Raw genomic sequence first — 20,626 nt, 5'->3', positions numbered from 1 at the left:
TCATCCAATCCTAACCTTAACTATTAGTGGAAAGAATGTACAACTGACCCAAGATCAGCTTCTAAGGGCAACTTCACTCTACATCCATGAATGCATTTTGCGAACAAATCGATGAAGTGTGTTGCACCACCTTAACACCCTTTTTCCACCTCTCTCCTAGACTTCTGCAAACCTGCAAGGATGACAGTTTGAATGTTGCCGTTCCCATGAGGATGCTGGAGATCTATTCCTCAGAGAGAACCTATCTCCCTGTCCTTCAAGACGTTAATTGTGTGGCATCGTTAATCGAGCAGATTTTGCACTATATGGTACAGAAAGGTAAATATCACAAGGATATCTGTGGAAGTGCACTATAACATTTTGTTTGGTTAATGCTAATTTTCAAGCCACATTGAATTTGAATCAGCTCTCTTTCATTTTGTCTTGACTCTTTCTCTCTCAGGATACTACAGGTCGCTTTATATTCTAGTGAATCACAAGCTCCCTTCCAGTCTGGAGTACAGTGATGCTCCCTCTGGAGTGCACGCGATCCCCTTGGCAGGCACACTGCTGGAGCACACTCTGAAGCCCCTGCACTTTACCTATTCCTCCTGCACAACAGGCGCAAGGTATAACACTCCGGGGATACGTTTTTCCTAGGTACAGATCAGCCCCCCCCCCAATCCTAACCTTAACCATTAGTGGGGAAAAATATAAACTGTCCCAAGATCAGTGTCTAGGGGCAACTTCACCCTACTATAACAGCAGCCGTAGCGTCTGTAAAACCAAAACGGTCACATCAGAACAGTCAAACGCGCACATACCCTAAAACTAACCAGAACACACACACACACACACACACAGAGAGAGAAGGCCCTTTTTTGCTAAAGCCAGACCCCTTAAAAGGTTCACCTCCAACATATAAAAACACCCTCACACACAAAGCCTCTCGGCATCAGCGACTGCTGAGCATGTGGGAAAGAGCACAGTGAGAAGCCACGAGCGGAATGCCTTTGTCTGTGGCGTATGCTGTTAAGATTGTCCAGTAAACCGGTAATGTAAACTTTGGGCATTTGCTTGTCCTTTGAGTTGACGGAGACACCGTAATTGCTTCACCAACCTGTTTACAACGAGCAATAAAACTGATCCAGACTCGGGAGTACAGAATATTGACGATTTGCTCTCAATTTGAAACATTCTGAATTACAAACGAGGGGGGCGTTCTTTTCTTTTTGAAGAAAAGCCGAGACTGGGTGTGAGAAACTTGTGTACACACTTACTCCAACAGATAATTAATTATCTGACCGGGGCCACCAGATGTGTGAGTGACTCAGTAAAAAGAGCTCTGTTTGACAAGACAATATTGGGGCACTCACAGAGCTGAAAGGAGGAGACACCTACTCTCTCGATCACTCTATTGTCCCTGTTTGGGTAATGAGTTTAAAGAATAACTTTACTCAAAAAACTGTATTTTGGCTCTGTCCGGAAAGTGCTCCATCTTGAAAACTTGACAACTGACTTTTTGGGGATTGTATTAACAGTGTGAACAAAATACTTAGTTATCCCTTTAAAAACAATTTATAGTGGAATCTAAGCTGTTCATATGTTTAATTGTCACATATTTGTACATTTTGATTTGTGATCAGTAGCTTAATCCAATATCATTATCATGTATGTAGTGAACTGACCTCCCGAGTTGCACGGTGGTCTAAGGCACTACATTGCTGTGCCACTATTGATTCTGGGTTCGAGTCGCAGCCGGCTGCGACCGGTAGACCCATGGGGAGGCGCACAATTGGCCCAACGTCGTCCGGGTTAGAGGAGGGCTTGGCCGGCAGGGATGTCCTTGTCCCATCGCGTACTATCGACTCCTGTGGCGGGCTGGGCGCAGTGCACGCTGACATGGTCGCCAGGTGTGCGGTGTTTCCTCCGACACATTGGTGTAGCTGGCTTCCGGGTTAAGTGGGCATTGTGTCAAGAAGCAGTGCGGCTTGGTTGGGTTGTGTTTTGGAATACGCACGTCTCTCCACCTTCCCCTCTCCTGAGTCCGTACCGTAGTTGCAGCGATGAGACAAGACTGTAACTACCAATTGGATACCATGAAATTGGGGAGAAAAAGGGGTTAAAAAAATAATATAAGTATACAGTTGAAGTCGGAAGTTTGCATACACCTTAGCCAAATACATTTAAACTCAGTTTTTCACAATTCCTCACATTTAATCCTAGTAAAAATTCCCCGTCTTAGGTCAGTTAAGATCACCGCTTTATTTTAAGAATGTGAAATGTCAGAATAATAGTAGAGAGAGTGATTTATTTCAGCTTTTATTTCTTTCATCACATTCCCAGTGGGTCAGAAGTTTACAGACACTCAATTAGTATTTGGTAGCGTTGCCTTTAAATTATTTAACTTGGGTCAAACGTTTTGGGTAGCCTTCCACAAGCTTCCCACAATAAGTTGGGTGAATTTTGGCCCATTCCTCCTGACAGAGCTGGTGTAGGATTGTAGCCTCCTTGCTCGCACACGCTTTTTCAGTTGTGCCCACAAAGTTTCTATAAGTTGAGGTCAGGGCTTTGTGATGGCCACTCCAATACCTTGACTTTGTTGTCCTTAAGCCAATTTGCCACAACTTTGGAAGTATGTTTGGGGTCATTGTCCATTTGGAAGACCCATTTGCGACCAAGCTTTAATTTCCTGCCTGATGTCTTGAGATTTTGCCTCAATATATCCACATATTTTTTCCATCCTCATGATGCCCTCTATTTTGTGAAGTGCATCAGTCTCTCCTGCAGCAAAGCACCCCCACAACATGATGCTGCCACCCCCTTGCTTCACATTTTAAAACCAACTCATTTTACAATGTGGATAATGTACGCGGCTCCACTCCAGCCGTTTGTGTAATGACAATCAATTTCCCTCCCTCTCTCTCTGGTTCCACAGGCAGTTTGTGTTTGCAGCCTTCACGGAGGAGTTCATCTCGGCACCGTTCACGGAGCAGATCTTTCACTTCTTTATTCCGGCGCTGTCCGACCCGCGCCTCCACTTCCCCTTTGAGGCCTTCCTGGGCTCCCTGCAGGCCACTGTAGTCTCCTCCGCAGCGGCGCAGAAACAGGCGCCGTGGCTCTTCTACTTTGTCCTCTCAGCCGGGGAGACGTGCCTGGGTAAGTGTTGTCAGGGATACGCTCCTGTTGCTTCCAAAATGGCACCCTATTCCCATAGTGCACTACGTTACACAGAGCCCTGTCTAGGTAATAGGGTGCCATTTGGGACACAGTCTTTGTGTACAGTGTGTGGGGAATAGTACTCTCGTGTACCAGCAGATACACTGACAAGAGGATTTGGAGGGAATGACCAGAAACAAAATCTATGGCGATAGGGAGTGTTTTGTAGTAATGTTGTGTGTATGTGTGCAGGTTCCCTATCAGAGGAGGGCCTCCAGCTATACCTGCGTGCTCTGCAGACCCTCCTACCTCTCCTTCCCGTGTCAGAGAGCACCAGCAGGCCGGAGGTCATAAGTGACTCTGAGGACGAGGAGGACACTGACATCCAGGCTCCGTCCACACAGGTAGCTAGCTACCATTAATGTGTCACTACAGGTAACAGAGCGAAATCCAGGGATAGGACTCTGCAGGTTTCAGGTAACGCATATAGTTCAGAAAATGCCCTTTTACTTCACAGGCAACACTCAAATGAAAACGGCTAACATCTGAATACAGGTGTAACACACGAGTAGCAGACTACAGCCTTATCCGCACTGCCTTTAGGCACCTCATTATAAACACCGGGGCCCGTATTCATAAAGCGTCTCAGAGTAGGTGGGCTGATTTGGGATCAGGTCTGCCCCTGGCCAAACGATTTGCTCCATTATGATCTAAATGGCAGAACAGATCCTACTGAGGCTTTATGAATACAGGCCCTGCTATACTTACTGGAACATCTCACTCACACCTATTCTGTGTGTTCTCGTTCGTTCCAGCACGACGGTTATCGGATATCGGTGCAGCTGATCACGGAGGAGTGTGTCCACAAACTGGACACCAAGCAGCAGACCAACGCGCTGCTCAACCTGGTGTGGAGGGACTCTGCCAGCGAAGAGGTCTTCACCATGATGGCCTCCATTTGCCACACTCTCATGGTGCAGCACCGCATGATGGTGCCTAAAGTCAGGTCAGTGTTCTGCATCGGATCTAGTTACATTGAATGCATCCCCAAATGGCACCATTTTCCCTATATAGTGCACTCCTTTTGACCAGAGCCCTACAGGCCTTGGTCAAAAGTAGTGCACTACAAAGGGAATAGGGTGCCACACCTTGGTGTTTCACATGTATCTACGGTGCTAGTTTAACCACTTTTGTTTTATTTGAATCCTTTCATTTAGTTGTTTCAAAAACCTTTCTTTCACTAGAATTTTAATGAATATTTAGCCTTTTAAGTCATTTTGCAGGAACTTGATGTGAAGCCTTTTTTAAAAAAAATAATTTTTTGACATCATGAAAGTGGGTGTTCCGAATCAGCATGTATTTTAAAGTTGTAAGCAACTAATGTGAATAGCGATGAAGAAGCACAGCCATTATCTGTCGTCTTCACCCTAGTGGCGTTTACAACCGGTGGAGGAAGTACTAGGATGTCAGGGAAGCTCTGAAGCTGTCACTCCTTGATTAGGGTAATTAGCCCTGGTCTGGCTGATTGGGTTGATTGCATAAGGGCAGGATGTGGATGTGAGACGGGGGGGGGGGGGTCTTCCCTGGGCTTTATGGCACACACTGAGGGTCTCTGTCAACTCCTCTGGTTAATAGTTAGTAGAGCCAATGGAAGACACTACCTGTCCGTACTGTGGGGATGAGAGAGCGAGCGTGTTATCATTACTGATGCGTTGTTCTCACCTTTTACAGGGTGGGCAACAAAGAATGTGGCTATTGTTTAGGGCTGGAGAGTTACCTGGGTCGTATTCACTAGAAACCAAACGAAAGCAAACAGGCTGGAACGGGAGGAATGTCTAGCTGAATTTGTCCGATAAGAAACCCTCATCTTCGTTGCGAAACGTTTTAAGTTGCATACATGTTTGTGACGGTTAGGAATGGTGTGCACTAAGGAATACAATCCTGTCTCATCTCATGCTAGACTTGATTCAGGCAACATTCAAGCTAACCTTTAGAAACCAAATGTCTCTCAAAAACGATACTAGAGAAGATGCATCGATTTGCTTACCAAATCAGTTGTTGGAAAAGGCCTAGAATCCTCCCTAAGTATTTTCTCTCATTTTTACAGCTTCCTTTCGTCCAACTGCTTCTACCATAAATTTTACCTCTTGTCCTCCATCATTATCGGATATCTGTACAAAATAATTAGCTCACTGAGGAAGATTAATTAGTGGCGAAGTGGATGGGATACCTTTACAAGAGGCTAAAGGGAGCAAATTGCATCCCGGGCCTGATTTACTGCGTTTAAAAAAAAGAGCTTGTCTGCCTAGCCCGGCCCTCCCGTCTCCCACCTCGTGCCCGACGGCCAGCCCAGCGCAATGCCTCGGATAAATCTGTATCTTTTTCTTTGCTTCCTTCTTCTTATTAGAGCTCTAATATGTAGGCCCTGTATTTTCAGTAAGATCTTTTACTTCAGATTTAATCATGCGATTTAAGATTAAAATAAATAAATAATTCAAACTGTTTTGGTTGCTATACTCTTTGTCTTTGTTGTTGGGAGGCCAAATGGGTATAATTTCAAGTGAATTGATTAATGTTTGGTATTTGTTGTAATTTCACTGATATGTTACTTAGCCTCGGCCTGAGGTGGCTCGCTGTCCCCAACTGATCTTCACTGACAACTGTAAGTGCTAGCAAGCCTCTGTCCTTAATTAGTTTTTGAGCGCTTGATGTGATTGTGGAGTTGACATGAGATAATGACGCTTGGGCAATGAGAACACACTCTTTCTACCACTGGCACTAACTCGCAGGCCCTTATGAATTAAGCTAGTTTAACATAAATAAAGCAAGTTATTATCAAATTACTATTTAAGGTCATTTTCGATTGAGCTGACATATGCAGCGTTTACCGTGAATGCAATCTCCTCTAAAGCAGGAACATTACAGTGCTATCGCGCAGTAGCGCAGCTCTTCAGTGGTTCAGATTGAATCGAGCCCTTTCCCTTTTATTTTGCCTAGTTTTCTCTATTTCTGCGAGCATACGTAAATTCTTTCATTATGTCTACATAAAATAATCTGTTTTGGCCATCAAGGTCATTTTTATGGACACACACACACACACACACACACACACACACACACAACCCTTTTTGATGCCTGTGATTGTATTTATTAGTGCCTTCATTTCCTGATTGAAATGGAGCTTTGGTTTCTGGCAGGCCGTATATCAGGCTGTCAGTCAGCATTTTATTGCTCTGTTGCCCATTTCAATCAAACACCCGGCCGCACACTGTAAAGGCCCAGAGCACTATGCTATACCCGGCTCCCGTCCTCTTTTGTACTGACGGATGGGGGGCCTTGGCAGAAACGATTTATCAAACATATAGAGAGTTGTCACTCGTTTTACCCCCCCCCAGAAGGATCATTTACATTTTTCAGCCTTTCAAATAATCTCTGCTGCTCAATGGTGAACATTTCCTAAATGACACCCTATTCCCTATATAGTACACGACTTTTGACCAGAGCCCTATGGGCCCTGGTCAAAAGTAGTGCACTATATAGGGAATTTGGATGCACTCCTAGAGATTGGAGGCCGACACCAACATTAGTTTATTTATGTGAGATTCCATCCACTTCCCATTCCCCCTCTCTGTTCTGTCAAGTTTTTTTTTTTTACAAGATCAGCTTTAAAACCATATCTCTCTGTTTTGTTTTCTCTTTCATGAGTTACAGACACTTGTTTTGCATCGTCTCTTGTTTTGTTACTTCTTTAAAAAAAAGTATTTGTTCCACATTTTAATAGGGTTTAGGTTTTTTTTTTTTGGTTGTATTTTGCTAGTTGTTTAGGATTAAAAAGAGGTGATTAACATCAATGCATTACATCAACCTTTACCTCTCAACATGTGAATAGAAGGAGATTTCCTGTCCTTAACAGGCTTCCTTATAGGTGACAATACCCTATCCCATTTGACAGAGGCCCATTTATAAGCAAGGGGCTTATATTTTGTTTTAAGCTGAATTACTGCATTGGCGTTACCTGTTGTTAACCCTCGGTGTTAAAGAAACACACACACAATCGAGCACCTTCACACTCTGGTGCTATGGGCCGTTAGTTAGGCCGGCCGGCCGGCGTGTCGGGATGAGGGCCCAGTGGGAGCGTTCCAAATGGCACCCTATTCCCTACATAGTGCACTACTTTTGACCAGGGCACTATAGGGAATAGGTTGCCATCGTGATGCAGCCAGTGGCTCACCCACCCCCTCCCTCCCTCCCCTGTGTTCATGTAATTTAGGGAGAGTGTGGAAGCGTGCTGGCGCGCCGAGGTCATTGTGAGGGCTATGCCCCCCCCATCCCCTCTCCTCTATTGTCCCCATCGTTGCCATTAAGTTAAATGGGGCTCCTGCAGGAAGCCAGAGGGCCTGTTTATGACCCAGGGCCGAGCTCCTCCTCGCCAGCAACTAGTTTACTAATGGAAGGTGCCTTGTCTAAATAAAGCTTAATGGGTCGTTTAATCTTTTTTCGTCACGGAAAAGGGAGAGCGGAGAATGAAGGAGGAGAGAAAGGGCCAAGTAGGAAGATTCCTGGGGGATGCTGCGGTTCAACAGCTTTTACTAGTATTTTTTCCATCTTTATTTGTGTCCTCTAGTTAATTGGTCAATGTTGACGATCTCCGCTTTGGAGGGCATCGAGGCAGAGCGATTTATATGTTTACAGACAGACGAGTACATTGTCAACCGTTTTGACATATGTATCTTTTTAGGCCTGTCTTTTTTTATTTTGTCCCCTCCAGGCTTCTGTACAGTTTAGCGTTCAACGCACGTTTCCTGAGACATCTCTGGCACCTGATACAGTCCATGACTACCAAAATGATTACAGGGTGAGTTGATTGAATGTCGGTCAGGGGCTGTATGTATCAAGCGTCTCGGTTTAGGAGTGCTGATCTTGGATCAGGTCCACCCCTGTCCGTGTCATCTTATTCACTGTGATCTAAAAGGCCAAACTGATCCTAAATCTGAACTCCTGCTTTGAGACTCTTGATATATGCAGCCCTGAACACAGTGACAGACCTTGTGGGCTGTCGGCGAATGTAAGCCAATTCAATGTGCCCCGTTGGCATAAATTCCTAGGTAAATATAGCGAGTCTCTCTTTTTCTTCCCCCCCCCCCCCCAGGTCCATGGTTCCGCTGCTGCAGGTCATCTCCCGGGGGTCTCCCATGTCTCTGGAAGACTCCAATCGCATCATTCCCCTCTTCTATCTCTTCAGTTCCCTCTTCAGTCACTCGCTCATCTCTGTGCACGACAGCGAGTTCTTTGGCTACCCCATGGAAGGTCATGGTAGGCCACTCCCTCTGTTCTATTCCCTATGCACTACTTTTGACCAGGGCCCATAGGGTGCCATTTTGGACGCAGACCGAGTCTCAAAATCACCTGCCTCTTGTTTTGAATCAGGGTGCCGCTGACATTGTATTTTACTTTGAATTTAAAGACTTCTACACATGTACACTGAGTGTTGAAATCATGAAGGACAACTTCCTAATATTGAGTTGCACCCCCTTTTTGCCCTCAGAACGGCCTCAATTCGTCAGGGCCTGGACTCTACAAGGTGTCCAAAGCGTTCCACAGGGATGCTGGCCCATGTTGACGCCAATGCTTCCCACAGTTGTGTCAAGGTGGCTGGATGTCCTTTGGGTAGTGCACCATTCTTGATACACTTGGGAAACTGTTGAGTGTGAAAAACCCAGCAGCATTGCAGTTCTTGACACGAATTGGTGCGCTTGGCACCTGCTACCATACTCTGTTCAAAGAAACTTCAAATCTCGTCTTGCCCATTCATCCTCTGAATGGCACACATACACAATCCATGCCTCAATTGTCTCAAGGCTGAAAAATACTTGAACCTATCTCCTCCCTTTCATCTATTCTGATTTGAAGTGAATTTAAGAGGTGACATTGATAAGGGATCATAGACTGACCAGGTGAACACAGGTTGAACCTATATCATGGATTTTTATTTTTTTACACTCAGTATATTTTTTATCCAGATGGATAGTCTCACAAATGTGTGTAATATTCAGTGAACAACCGTCCATTCCTCCTGTCCACCCATTTTCAGGCCACAGCAATACGTCCATGATGCCGTTCACATTGTCCGAGCTGGTCACCCTGTCTCGATTACTAAGAGACGCTTGTCTGGGCATTATCAAGCTGGCCTACCCAGAGACCAAGACGGAGCACCGCGAGGAGTACATGGCCGCCTTCCGCAGCGTGGGGGTCAAGACAAACACAGAGGTGCAGCAGCGCATCCAGGCCGAGCAGAAACGTTGGGTCCAGCTCTTCAAGGTGAATGGCCACCCATCGCCCTGGCATGGTCAGGGTCATATTCGGGGTCATATTCATTAGTCTCACTGTAGCAAAACATTTTGCAATGGGAAACGCATACAAGCTTTCTTATTGAACAAAGTTCAGGTAGTCCCTCCCTTTTTTGACCCATTTGCTTCCGTTTCACTCCTAGTGAATGCGACCCAGGCAGTGGCTCCACATCTAATTGAGGGTTTTGATACGGTCCTATGTTTACAAACTAAATCAGAAAACTTGTTTCATAATCCAACATTTAGATGCCTCCCAACTGGCTTGAGTCCTTACTCTTGTAACGGATTTGGAAAATGGTTACATGCTAGTGTATTCAGTGTCCTTTTGAATGCCCTCTTTTTAAAAGCACAATGCAGCCGTTATTACACTATCACATAATTTCTGGGTAACAATAAAGTACCTTACTTAATGGTCAAAAAGAAGCAAAAATGGCTTCTTAGCAAAGAGCTATTTCTCAAGCAAGACTTTTGTTAGGACTGTCTGGAAGTGGTTAGAGTGGGGATGGGAAAACTGAAAAATAGCTGTTATTGGCAGAGAGGTTTGGAACTCTCTTATTGGTCTATTAACTAATTTACAGCATAGTGACATCACCATGGAAAGCCAAAACACCATCCCACTAAAACAGGCTGAAGTTTAAGTTGGTCTTTTCAAACTGGTCTTACACTAAAAGGGCATTATCATAATTTTCACAATATTTTTCCAACTTCATAGTGTGGAAATATATATGAACATAGAAAAACCATGTTTTTGACTGCACTGTGCCTTTAAAATGTCTTATTTTGACTTTGGTTTCTCAAAATAGCTTTTACAAAAATGTGTCGATCAGCAACAGAGCATGCATGGCTAAATTCACACCAGGAAGAGCAAAGGGGGTTGAATGAGGACATTCATTGTCTGTTTACTGAAAGGAAATGAGGCAGATAACAACATGAGGTTAATTCGCCACTCGTCAGGCCTCTCTCTCTCTCAACTTTACCTCTCTCCCTCACTCTATCCTCCCCCTCTCCCTCCTCCTCTCTCTTTCCCTGAAACGGTAATTAAGCGACTTCGTTCCTGGCTTTGAATTTGAGAGAGGACCTCGAAGGTGAGCGATGCTTTCTTTCAGCCGAGGTGTTGGCCGTGTACAAATGCGGCAGGAATTTCATAACAGACCGAGGAGCGCGAACACCGTCAGCTAAAACGACCCATTAAAGAAGTGGGAGAGCAGAGGAAAGGCATTTTCCAAATTGAACGGGGCTGGATTTACAGTCGCTTTAACGCCGCTGACCCCCTAACACGCTAATGTTTGGTTCGAGTCATCAGCCGTCCCTCGACCATCTTTTATCACCCCCATTGTCGAGCTATCTATATAATTGAAAGAAGTTAATTTAATGAAAATGATCAACTAAGCTTGTATTAATATTGCTAATGGACCTTCTCTTCTTGGCTATGTTTGGAGAGGGATGTCATGGTGGAGTTTGAGGAAGCCCCATTAAGGTGTGCACTTAACCCGATGGGCTAATTAAGGAATGCTTATTCATTCCTCGGAGTAAGGGGCTAAGTCTCCGAGCCCATCGTCCGCGCCACGAACAGTGTTTTGCACTCCCCATTATTACTGAGAATACCGACTCCAGTCGTCGCTGATCGCGAGATTGATCGAGTCCCGCATGAAAAGGTTGTGCGTTTAAAAAAAACAACAACATTTCCATTCAAACGGTGTTGCCTGCTTATTGTGTTCAGTTGTTTCAAGGTAATTACGTGTCTGACTACTCCTCTTAGCTAGTGCCGGTAATGACTGTGGAGTGAGATTATGGAAAGGATCAATATAGACGTGACAAGTTCAGTCTTTACAGTGGAGTACTTATCAACTTCTGTCTAACATTCATATCCCAACACTGCACACAGTAAGACATGGGATAGGAGGCAACAAATCTATGTTTTTCACAGGACAGTACAGGAACCTGTTTTTAGGACAGGACAGTACAAGATTACATTTTTTTTGTTATTGACGTACTGGACAGGAATAAATATCCCAACAACTCTCACTTTTATTTGTTGTTTATTGCTATTTATTTTGCAGGTCATCACTAACTTGGTAAAGATGGTGAAGGCTCGTGACATCAGACGACCATTCTGTCCAGCAGGCCATTGGCTGGCTGAAGAGGTCAACATCCGAGCAGATAAGGTAACCGTGCTCTCGGCCATTACGTCCAATTTTTATGTCCAATTACATGGACATTCATTTTGTGAGGTCAGCATACAAAATACACTGAAACAATACATTTATAATACATGCAATACAAAAATACTGGGAAGTGACCATACATAGTCCCTGTGGCATACTGTCAGGCCATGTGTCGGGTCCACGTTATGCCCTATGTAGGATGTTGTTAGTGTGGTCCTGCTGACTGGAGCCGTGCTCGTCCCCCTCCAGGTGACCCAGTTGTACGTCCCGTCAGCCAGACACGTGTGGAGGACGCGGAGGATGGGACGCATCGGGCCCCTGCAGTCCACACTGGATGGTACGATGCAATATAGTAGCCCCAAAAAGTAGTTCCTGTTATGCATTAACAATGACGGTGGGAAACCCTGTGCATCCTAGCTATCTGGTATATAACTGTGCATATCCAGCTGGTGTTCGCATGGGGGGGGGGGAAGTGTGTCATGTTTTCCTATGGGAAACATGAACAGTTCCCTGTCTTAGTAATACGTGTCTTTGGCATTAACCAACCACTGATGGTTGTCACAGCTTTTTAGAAGTACAGTGAAACACCCTAATTGGGGTACAGGGAACACTGTGTGACCTCTGGTAAATGAAGCGCTTAGGTCAGCTCCGCTGTAACCTCAGGTTTGTTGTTTTCCTTCGAGTCACTCCAAAATGCCTCAGCGAAGTGCCAGGGAGGGCAATGGGTCGAGAGAGACAACCAGGCTCTTATGCCCTTTAATTTAGAGCTGCATCGCGGGTCTCCGGCAGAGAGACCTGGTGTGAAAACAAACAGAAACAATGCGTGTATGATCTGCCTAATGCCACTCCAGCCAGCCCCGATACCTGGATCAATTCAATTAGCCTGAGAGTCCTGATGAGCGCAGCCACATCTGGTTGTATATTCGTCTGCCCTTTCTTCATTTCCTTAAATGGACAGGCCCCTCGGGTGATGAATGGCCAACGTATTGACCACTCCGGGCCATATTTCTCCTCAAAGATGGAAACCTGATGGGCGAAATGCAGATGGGATTGACTAATTGAGCAGAAGAATTGAGCTCCAAGGGAGACAATGAAGGGGTGGAGAATGGCGGTTTAACTTTTCTTTTGTGACAGTTTTTGGTTCTAAACGGTTCCGAATGACGAGTTTAATACAAAACAAACGTCCACTTAATGGAAATGTCCGGGCATGTTGGACGGGCAGTTCACAGTTGCGTTAATTGAAAGTGTGTTAGTGAGGAACGGGGAATTGTGGCAAGATTGAGCACTCTTTAATGGGCTGCCTGTAAACAGTCAGCTGGGTGGAGAGAGGGGGCCAAGCAGGTTTGTAGTCAGGTAGGGAGTAGGGTTAGCAGGCATGCAGGATGGGGGGAAACTGGAGAAATGGAAGGATTTGGTTATCTGGGTGTGGCCCCCTCCATGAATACGCGTCTGGGTTTTTCTGTTCAGTGTTTGTCATTAGGGAGATGCAGGTCAAGAGTGTGGGGTTTCGATTCTGGTAGTGGGAAAGAGAAACCTCGGTGCGGCCTGGTCAGCATCTATCCGAACACTGTGTGGTCATGGAAACCCTACATGGGGCTTTTAGGAAGCCCTACATTGGGCTTTTATTAGATGGATGAATTAGAGCCGGATGGATGGATAGATAACTAGATGGCGAATCAGATTGATGAATGCTAGGATAGTGTGGATAGATGGGTTAATTCATGAAGTGAAGATGGATGGATAAATGAATAAATAACTAGATGGATGGGTAGAAGACGGACAGATTGACTGTTACAGAGCAGTTTAAGCTAACGTTGTACTGTGTTGTATGTAGAGTCATGCACGGGTCAGCTTTTTGGAGCCGGCCAAGTCAATTCCGAGCCCCACCCGATATCTGACATCAGGACAGATTTTTCTCCACAACCTGACCCACCTGCATAGAATTGTTCTGAGAGCCGATTCGTGACCTGCCAGATAAAACATACATTTCTTTAGTTGCTTTTATGACTCCAGAGTAGTAAACTATTAGTGTATTCCCCGCATGAATGAATTTGTCTGCATGTCTATTCAGCGTTTGGATAAAAGTAAACCATGCCACAAATTAAGAACGATAGGGCCTATCTTTTTATTTTCACGATGCGATGCGGCACATTGACAACTCAGATCTCTTTGAAAAAGAGCCTTCTAACTAGCCTTCTACTCACCTAATGAAAGCCTATAGCCGACATAACAAAACAATACCATGACATTCAATATTTAGATTAAAATTTCAATTGAAACTTAAATCAACAATTCCCAGAATCTAATAGGCTATAGGCTGCAAAAATAGCCTACATTTAGTAGGCTACTCAAACTTTTACCAGCCGCACCGGTTAAAATTTTATATGGCCTGCATATGGTCAAAAACTGGTACGTACGCGCAATGCTGTCGGGGGTACATTCTTTTATTTTTATAGATATATATTTAAATATATGTATAAATGTTTTCAAACAGTCTTTCAACAGGTTTTTTTCTCACCTGAGTAGCCTTGTTTCACTGCCAAAAATAATATTAAACCATCTAGTGTTCAGCGAAATAACAACACAATGTCAAATACAGGTAGCCTAGTCAAATAAGTAACATCCAAACACATTAACCGTTACTCTCTCACGGGAATTCCACTAAGGGTCCGTATGTAGACAAAAGTATCTGCTGCTCATGTTGGTATCTGTACTGATGGCTCAAAAGCCATGACAGGGAGACATAGTGGAGTGGTGACCCGCATGCAAGCAGTTGCTCCCGACGCCACTTGGGTACACTGCAGCATCCACCAAGAGGCTCTTGCTGCCAAGGGAATGCCTGACAGCTTGAAAGACGTTTTGGACACTCCAGTGAAAATGGTTAACTTTGTTAAATCAAGGCCCCTGAACTCTTGTGTATTTTCTGCACTATGCAATGATATGGGCAGCGACCATGTAACGCTTTTACAACATACAGAAGTGCTCTGGTTATCAAGGGGCAAATTATTGACAAGTTTTTCTTAATTGAGAGACAAGCTTAACGTTTTCTTTACTGACCATAAGTTTTCACTTGTCATCAAGCAAGCGGTCAGACGAGTTTCTCACACGACTGGCCTATCTGGGTGATGTTTTTTCTCACCTGAATGATCTGAATCTAGGATTACAGGGGCTCTCCGCATCTATAGTCAATGTGCGGGACAAAATTGAGGCTATGATTAAGAAGTTGGAGCTCTTCTCTGTCTGCATTAACAAGGACAACACACAGGTCTTTCCATCGTTGTATGATTTTTTTGTGTGCAAATTAACTCAATTTACGGACAATGTCAGATGTGATATATGTCAGATGTGATATAGTGAAGCACCTGAGTGAGTTGGGTGCGCAATTACGCAGTTACTTTCCCAAAACGGATGACACAAACTGGATTTGTTATCCCTTTCATGTCCTGCCTCCTACCGATATCTGAACAAGAGAGCCTCATCGGAATTGCAACAAGCGGTTCTGTGAAAATTGAATTTAATCAGAAGCCACTGCCAGATTTCTGGATTGGGCTGCGCTCAGAGTATCCTGCCTTGGCAGAATGCGCTGTGAAGACACTGATGCCCTTTGCAACCATGTACCTATGTGAGAGTGGCTTCTCGGCCTTCACTAGCATGAAAAATAAATACAGGCACAGACTGTGTGTGGAAATTGATTTAAGACCGATTCTCTCCAATACAATCCAACATTGCAGAGTTATGTGCATCCTTTCAAGCACACCCTTCTCATTAACCTGTGGTGAGTTATTCACAATTGATGATGAACAAATAAGGTTTTATATGTAAGATGGTTAAATAAAGAGCAAAATAACAGATTATTATAATATTATTATTTGTGCCCTGGTCCTATAAGAGCTCTTTGTCACTTCCCACGAGCCGGGCTGTGACAAAAACTCACACTCATTCTTATGTTTAATAAATGTATTGTATAGTGTGTGTGGCTGACCCTGGTGCTAGAGGGGGTACGCAGCTGGAGGTTGAATGTTTGAAGGGGTACGGGACTATAAAAAGTTTAGGAACCTCTGGTCTAAATGAACGACAGCCTGAATAAAATGTCATTTTTAACTGATAATTAACTGAATTATCTAAACAAATACCTACTTGCACTTTTGCAGGCTGTGTATCCATCTACTGGGTGGTTGTCCTCCCTGTCCACAATGACTACAAAATCCTTCCAACCCGGGGATTTCACTTCTGCAGCACCTGTTTCCACGATGGTGTATTTCACCATCATAACCATCATTCACCATCATATTACACAATGGTGTATTTCACCATCTTTCTTTCCAATTCTCCTGTTAGCCATTTTCGTGTGAGCTAGGAGTCAGGGAAAATAAACTTTTCAACATATTGTTGCGTGGCAGAAGGGAACATAAGCACTGCACGTGGACAAATTAGGCATGTTTCAGCACCACACATAATGGACAGTTCCCTGCTCCACTCTCACTGCATGGCTGGCAGCCTAAGCCTAGGCTATGTATGCCTCGCCGCTCACGTAATGGAATTTGCAACACAATTCAACACAACAAGCTCCTGGCTTTTTATCTTAATTTGAAACGTTTTCGAACCGCAATATAATTGTTCTGAACTGCGAGCCTCCCAGAGGGTAGGAAGAATGTTTTCATTTCACCCGCCTGGTGATTCAATTTTTTTGTTGCGGATCAACCGCGGGGAACCGTGGTTATCCGACCAGATGCAGGACTCTACTGTATTGTTGTTGGAGACGAGGAAAAATAAAGGATGTTCTATTTTATTCTATTCTAGTGGGGATGGAGCCTCCACAGCTGTCTGTGTCTGAGGAGAGACACTTGGCCATCCTGACTGAGCTGCCCTTTGTCGTGCCCTTTGAGGAGCGAGTCAAGGTGCTCCACATCTCAGCCCTGAATATTGCTCCATGTACTTGTTATAAAACCCAAACCCTTGAGGAATAGTCTGTACAACTGACTTAATTTTCACCTCATTTATCAATGTGTCACTATATTAGTTATTCTAGAATTCGCAGACTTTACCTCTCAGAAACCAATTGAAGAGAAAACAAGCACATAGCATTTGTTTACATTGTTTTATCGTCTTTATTTACTACCTCCATTAGAAATAGTCCATGTAGTCAGTATAGATGTCCTATAAAACCTGGCTTGGCTGTAGGTAGTCATTTAAACCTGCTTGTCCCTGGTGAAGATCTTCCAGAGACTGATATACGCGGACAAGCGGGACGTCCAGGGAGACGGGCCGTTTCTGGACGGGATCAACGTCACCATCAGACGGAACTACATCTACGAGGACGCCTACGACAAGCTCTCCCCAGAAAACGGTACATGGTTAGGCTGAGGAGGGATACAGCTTGGTTAGAAGGGTAATGTCTCGGGCTGCGTCCCAATAGTCTCTCCTTTCTCCCAAAGTATGCACTTGTTCACTTCCGTTTGGATGGAAATTACTGGTATAATAAAGTAGTGAACGAGTGCACATTTTGGGACGCAGCCTCAGTTTCTAATATTTGTGGTCCATAAAATCCAGATTTTGTCGTCGAGGTTACAGATCCCATTAGAAATGAAGGCTAGCTTTCGCATCGGTCTCGGGAACTGTGGGATTTCACGAAAGCATAATTGTGATCGTGATTATTCGGACGGATCGCATAAAGCGTGAAATCGGTTATTGTAAGTCCCCTCTTTTGTGTTTGAATTTAAAAGAGCACTCGTTTGGCCATATGATTAAAGCGAGTAGTAGGAGACCTTGCCTTGGAGGGGCTGAAAACAATATTGTTTATGTGACTTTCTATGTTATAGCTGCTCTGATTTACCAACGCACATTGATTATGCTGAAACGTGACCTCTTTTGATACGCTTTGATTTGAATATTCCTCAGGTCAGAGAAATCATGTCTCTGTGGAAATGGGAGAAGAAATAGATATTTTCCGTTTTATCCCTACATATACAGTAGATTTCTAGATTGTAAGTGTTCATAACATAACATTGCATGCATGTATATTTCCATGTAGACTGTGCTTCTACTTTGAGTAGAATACTCTGATCTTTCAAAAGAGGTGTCAGAATAAGGGAATTGAATCAAACTTTTTTATAATTTTTGTCATCATTTCTGGAAGTAAAATATAACAGGCCTTTTCTATATATTATATTTCTATGTTTTCTGTATTAACTTCATTTCCCCCCGTGTCCCCTGTATCCAGAGGCGGACCTGAAGAAACGTATCCGGGTGCACCTGCTCAACGCCCACGGCCTGGACGAGGCGGGCATCGATGGAGGGGGCATCTTCCGTGAATTCCTCAACGAGCTGCTCAAGTCGGGCTTCAACCCCAACCAGGGGTTCTTCAAGACCACCAACGAGGGCCTTCTCTACCCCAGCCCCACCGCCCAGATGCTGGTGGGAGACTCCTTCGCCAGACACTACTACTTCCTGGGACGGATACTGGGGAAGGTAACGTTATCAATATAAACATTTTTATGTGTTCTATTGGATCGAGGCGAGACAATGAAAAGATAGTGTTTCACAAAGGCAGTGGGCCGGATTCGAACCCATGCCGACGCTGGGCAAACGTGTGCTGTTGGGGGGCTAGACCACCCAGGCTGCACTGGGAAAGGTAAAGCTGTCTATTTCCAGGTCTCTGTAAAAGTCAGTGTTCTTGTGTAGTCAATACAGTGTAAAGTGGAGCCTCTAGCTAGGTTCCATTAACTTGTCCAGTGATCTCTTTGATGATATCTAGAACGTTTGAAAAGAAGGTAGATTGCCTGCCATGAGTGCGTTTCCATTGAGCTGTCTTATCTAAAAACAGCAGGACATAATGACGTTTCACCTGAAGAAAAAAATTCCCCATTATCCATTTAAGCAAATTGACGTTCTGCCCTTGAGCAAGGCAGTTAACCCCTAACAACAACTGCTCCCCGATGACGTGGACGTCGATTAAGGCAGGCCCCCCCCACCTCTCCGATTCAGAGGGGTTGGGTTAAATGCGGAAGACACATTTCAGTTGAATGTATTCAGCTGTGCAACTAACTTTCCCTTTCCCATAAACTGGCGATGGCCTGTATGCCCGGCCCACCTATTGGTTTCATAAAAAAAAAAAAAAAGATATATGTTTTTATTTAACTAGGGAAGTCAGTTAAGAACACATTTTTATTTACAATGACGGCCTAGGAACAGTGCCTTGTTCAGGGGCAGAATGACAGATTTTTACCTTGTCAGCTCAGGGATTCGATCTAGCAACTTTTCATGTACTGGCCCAACGCTCTAACCACTAGGCTACCTGCCGCCCCATATCTCAGGTAGCCTGCAAAAGCCAGCATGGATAGTAGTAGGGCTAACCCCATTTAGTCGACTGGTCCATTGTTTGGTCAATATGCTGTTGGTCGACCAAGATATTTTTTAGTCGAGCAGTGGCAAATATATAGAAAGAAATGATGGCACATGAGAGACCTGTCTGATTCACGCCTGTGACTGAACTAATCCATTGCTGAGGCCTCGGAGATGGCACCCCAGTATCACCAGTAGTACATTTACCGTTAATTCCAATCCTTTCTACGTTTGTTAGTGCATTCAGTATATTATTGTTACAGTCTTACTGTTGTAATTGTAGGAGTGAACACGTTGTTTGCAGAGCGCACAACCTTAATTCCATTTAGGAGTTGTCAATTTATTCATTCTTTTGTTTGAAGCGCTCCTGTCAATCTTGACTAAGGACACGCTCTTGATTATGCATAGAAGTAGGCCTAGGCTACCTGGCCAGCGCACAAATGTAGGCCTAGAAATGTGCCCATTTGGGGATCTAATACTATTTCTGATTGTCTTAACTCACCATCACTGTGGAGCTTCTAATAAAAATAAATGTTTTATTCATCTTAAACAGTAATTTAACAAAGTCTGTTTTTACATTAATTGAGAATGACAATATTTCCTCAACCTAGCCTATTGTAAATATCTTTCCAGCACTCTCCCTTTCGATAACCACTCAGCATGGGGGGGTGTCATGCTCTGGTCAGGTGGAAACGTCATAAAATAGGCCTACCTGATTACTTCTTATCCCTTGCGCAAATAGCCTACAGCTATGTGTGTCCGGAGCACACTGGCGCAGGAAACTCTTGAGGACCCAAAATACTTCATACAATGTTTCAAGTTTGCTAGCACAAGCTTCAGGCTGACCAACGTAATAGTTGATACAATGTCTCAAGTTCCTTGAAGATGTGATTTATGGGATATTTGTTTTTATAAGGATATTTTCTACCTGCAGACTGCAATGTTTTTATTTGTTGGCTTTATGTAGGCTATTTTTACGTATTGGCAATGGCAATAGAAGTTACGTTTAGATTTGTATCATTTTCATTTAGATCGAGTTTTGATTAACCACATGACATTGATTTTGAGATATGAAGACCTTGTTGAAATGAAATTAAACTGGCACGCAGATCAGTAGAAACGGTACGATAACGTGGCACCCCAAATGGAAAGGGCTGCCGACCGCTAATGTAGCCTATTACCAGTAACTTCAAGAGCTTAAAGACAGAATCTGCGAAAACCAACAGCACTGGGCAGTGGAGGGTTGGGAATAGTTATTTTTCTTCTTCTGGTTAGGCTATATTGTTTTATTTTTAATCGCAGTGCTTAAAGCATTAGACAAGTTCAGTAGCCTAAATATAGTTGATTATATTCAAACATAGGGTGTGTCTATTATATATGGAAAAATAAACGTTTTAACAGAACACAACAGTCGAATCTTCGACCAATATTTTTTGGGGTCAGGGACAAAAAATATTTTCCATTTAGGCCATTCTAATAAATGTGTGTGCCGACTTATCGCCACGGTCTGTGACATGGTGCAACTTGCACTCGTTGGCCTAGAGTTCTGAACCAATTTGATGGTGAAACTTCAAATTGCAATGTGAAGCAATTCAGTAATTCTTGAAAGTCAAGACAATCCTTGTCTTGCAAAAG

The 20,626-nt window shown here is 44.0% G+C and overlaps 1 protein-coding gene across 1 annotated transcript in view; it reads left to right on the top strand.

Moving 5' to 3' along the window:
- The window catches only part of LOC110535591 (ubiquitin-protein ligase E3C), a 40,455-nt gene that overhangs the window by 2,598 nt on the left and 17,231 nt on the right, over positions 1-20,626 (top strand). The window contains exons 7-19 of the mRNA XM_036935319.2: positions 161-318; positions 443-608; positions 2,918-3,138; positions 3,391-3,542; positions 3,954-4,144; positions 7,907-7,993; positions 8,288-8,451; positions 9,230-9,456; positions 11,546-11,650; positions 11,900-11,987; positions 16,451-16,548; positions 16,865-16,997; positions 17,871-18,118. Coding sequence (XP_036791214.1) covers positions 161-318; positions 443-608; positions 2,918-3,138; positions 3,391-3,542; positions 3,954-4,144; positions 7,907-7,993; positions 8,288-8,451; positions 9,230-9,456; positions 11,546-11,650; positions 11,900-11,987; positions 16,451-16,548; positions 16,865-16,997; positions 17,871-18,118 — 2,038 coding nt within the window. The remainder of the gene's footprint in view (positions 1-160; positions 319-442; positions 609-2,917; positions 3,139-3,390; positions 3,543-3,953; positions 4,145-7,906; positions 7,994-8,287; positions 8,452-9,229; positions 9,457-11,545; positions 11,651-11,899; positions 11,988-16,450; positions 16,549-16,864; positions 16,998-17,870; positions 18,119-20,626) is intronic.

This window comes from Oncorhynchus mykiss, chromosome 11 (assembly GCF_057628025.1).
Source record: "Oncorhynchus mykiss isolate SJ-2025 chromosome 11, ASM5762802v1, whole genome shotgun sequence".
Taxonomy (NCBI): domain Eukaryota; kingdom Metazoa; phylum Chordata; class Actinopteri; order Salmoniformes; family Salmonidae; genus Oncorhynchus; species Oncorhynchus mykiss.
This window is presented reverse-complemented; position numbering and strand designations above follow the sequence as displayed.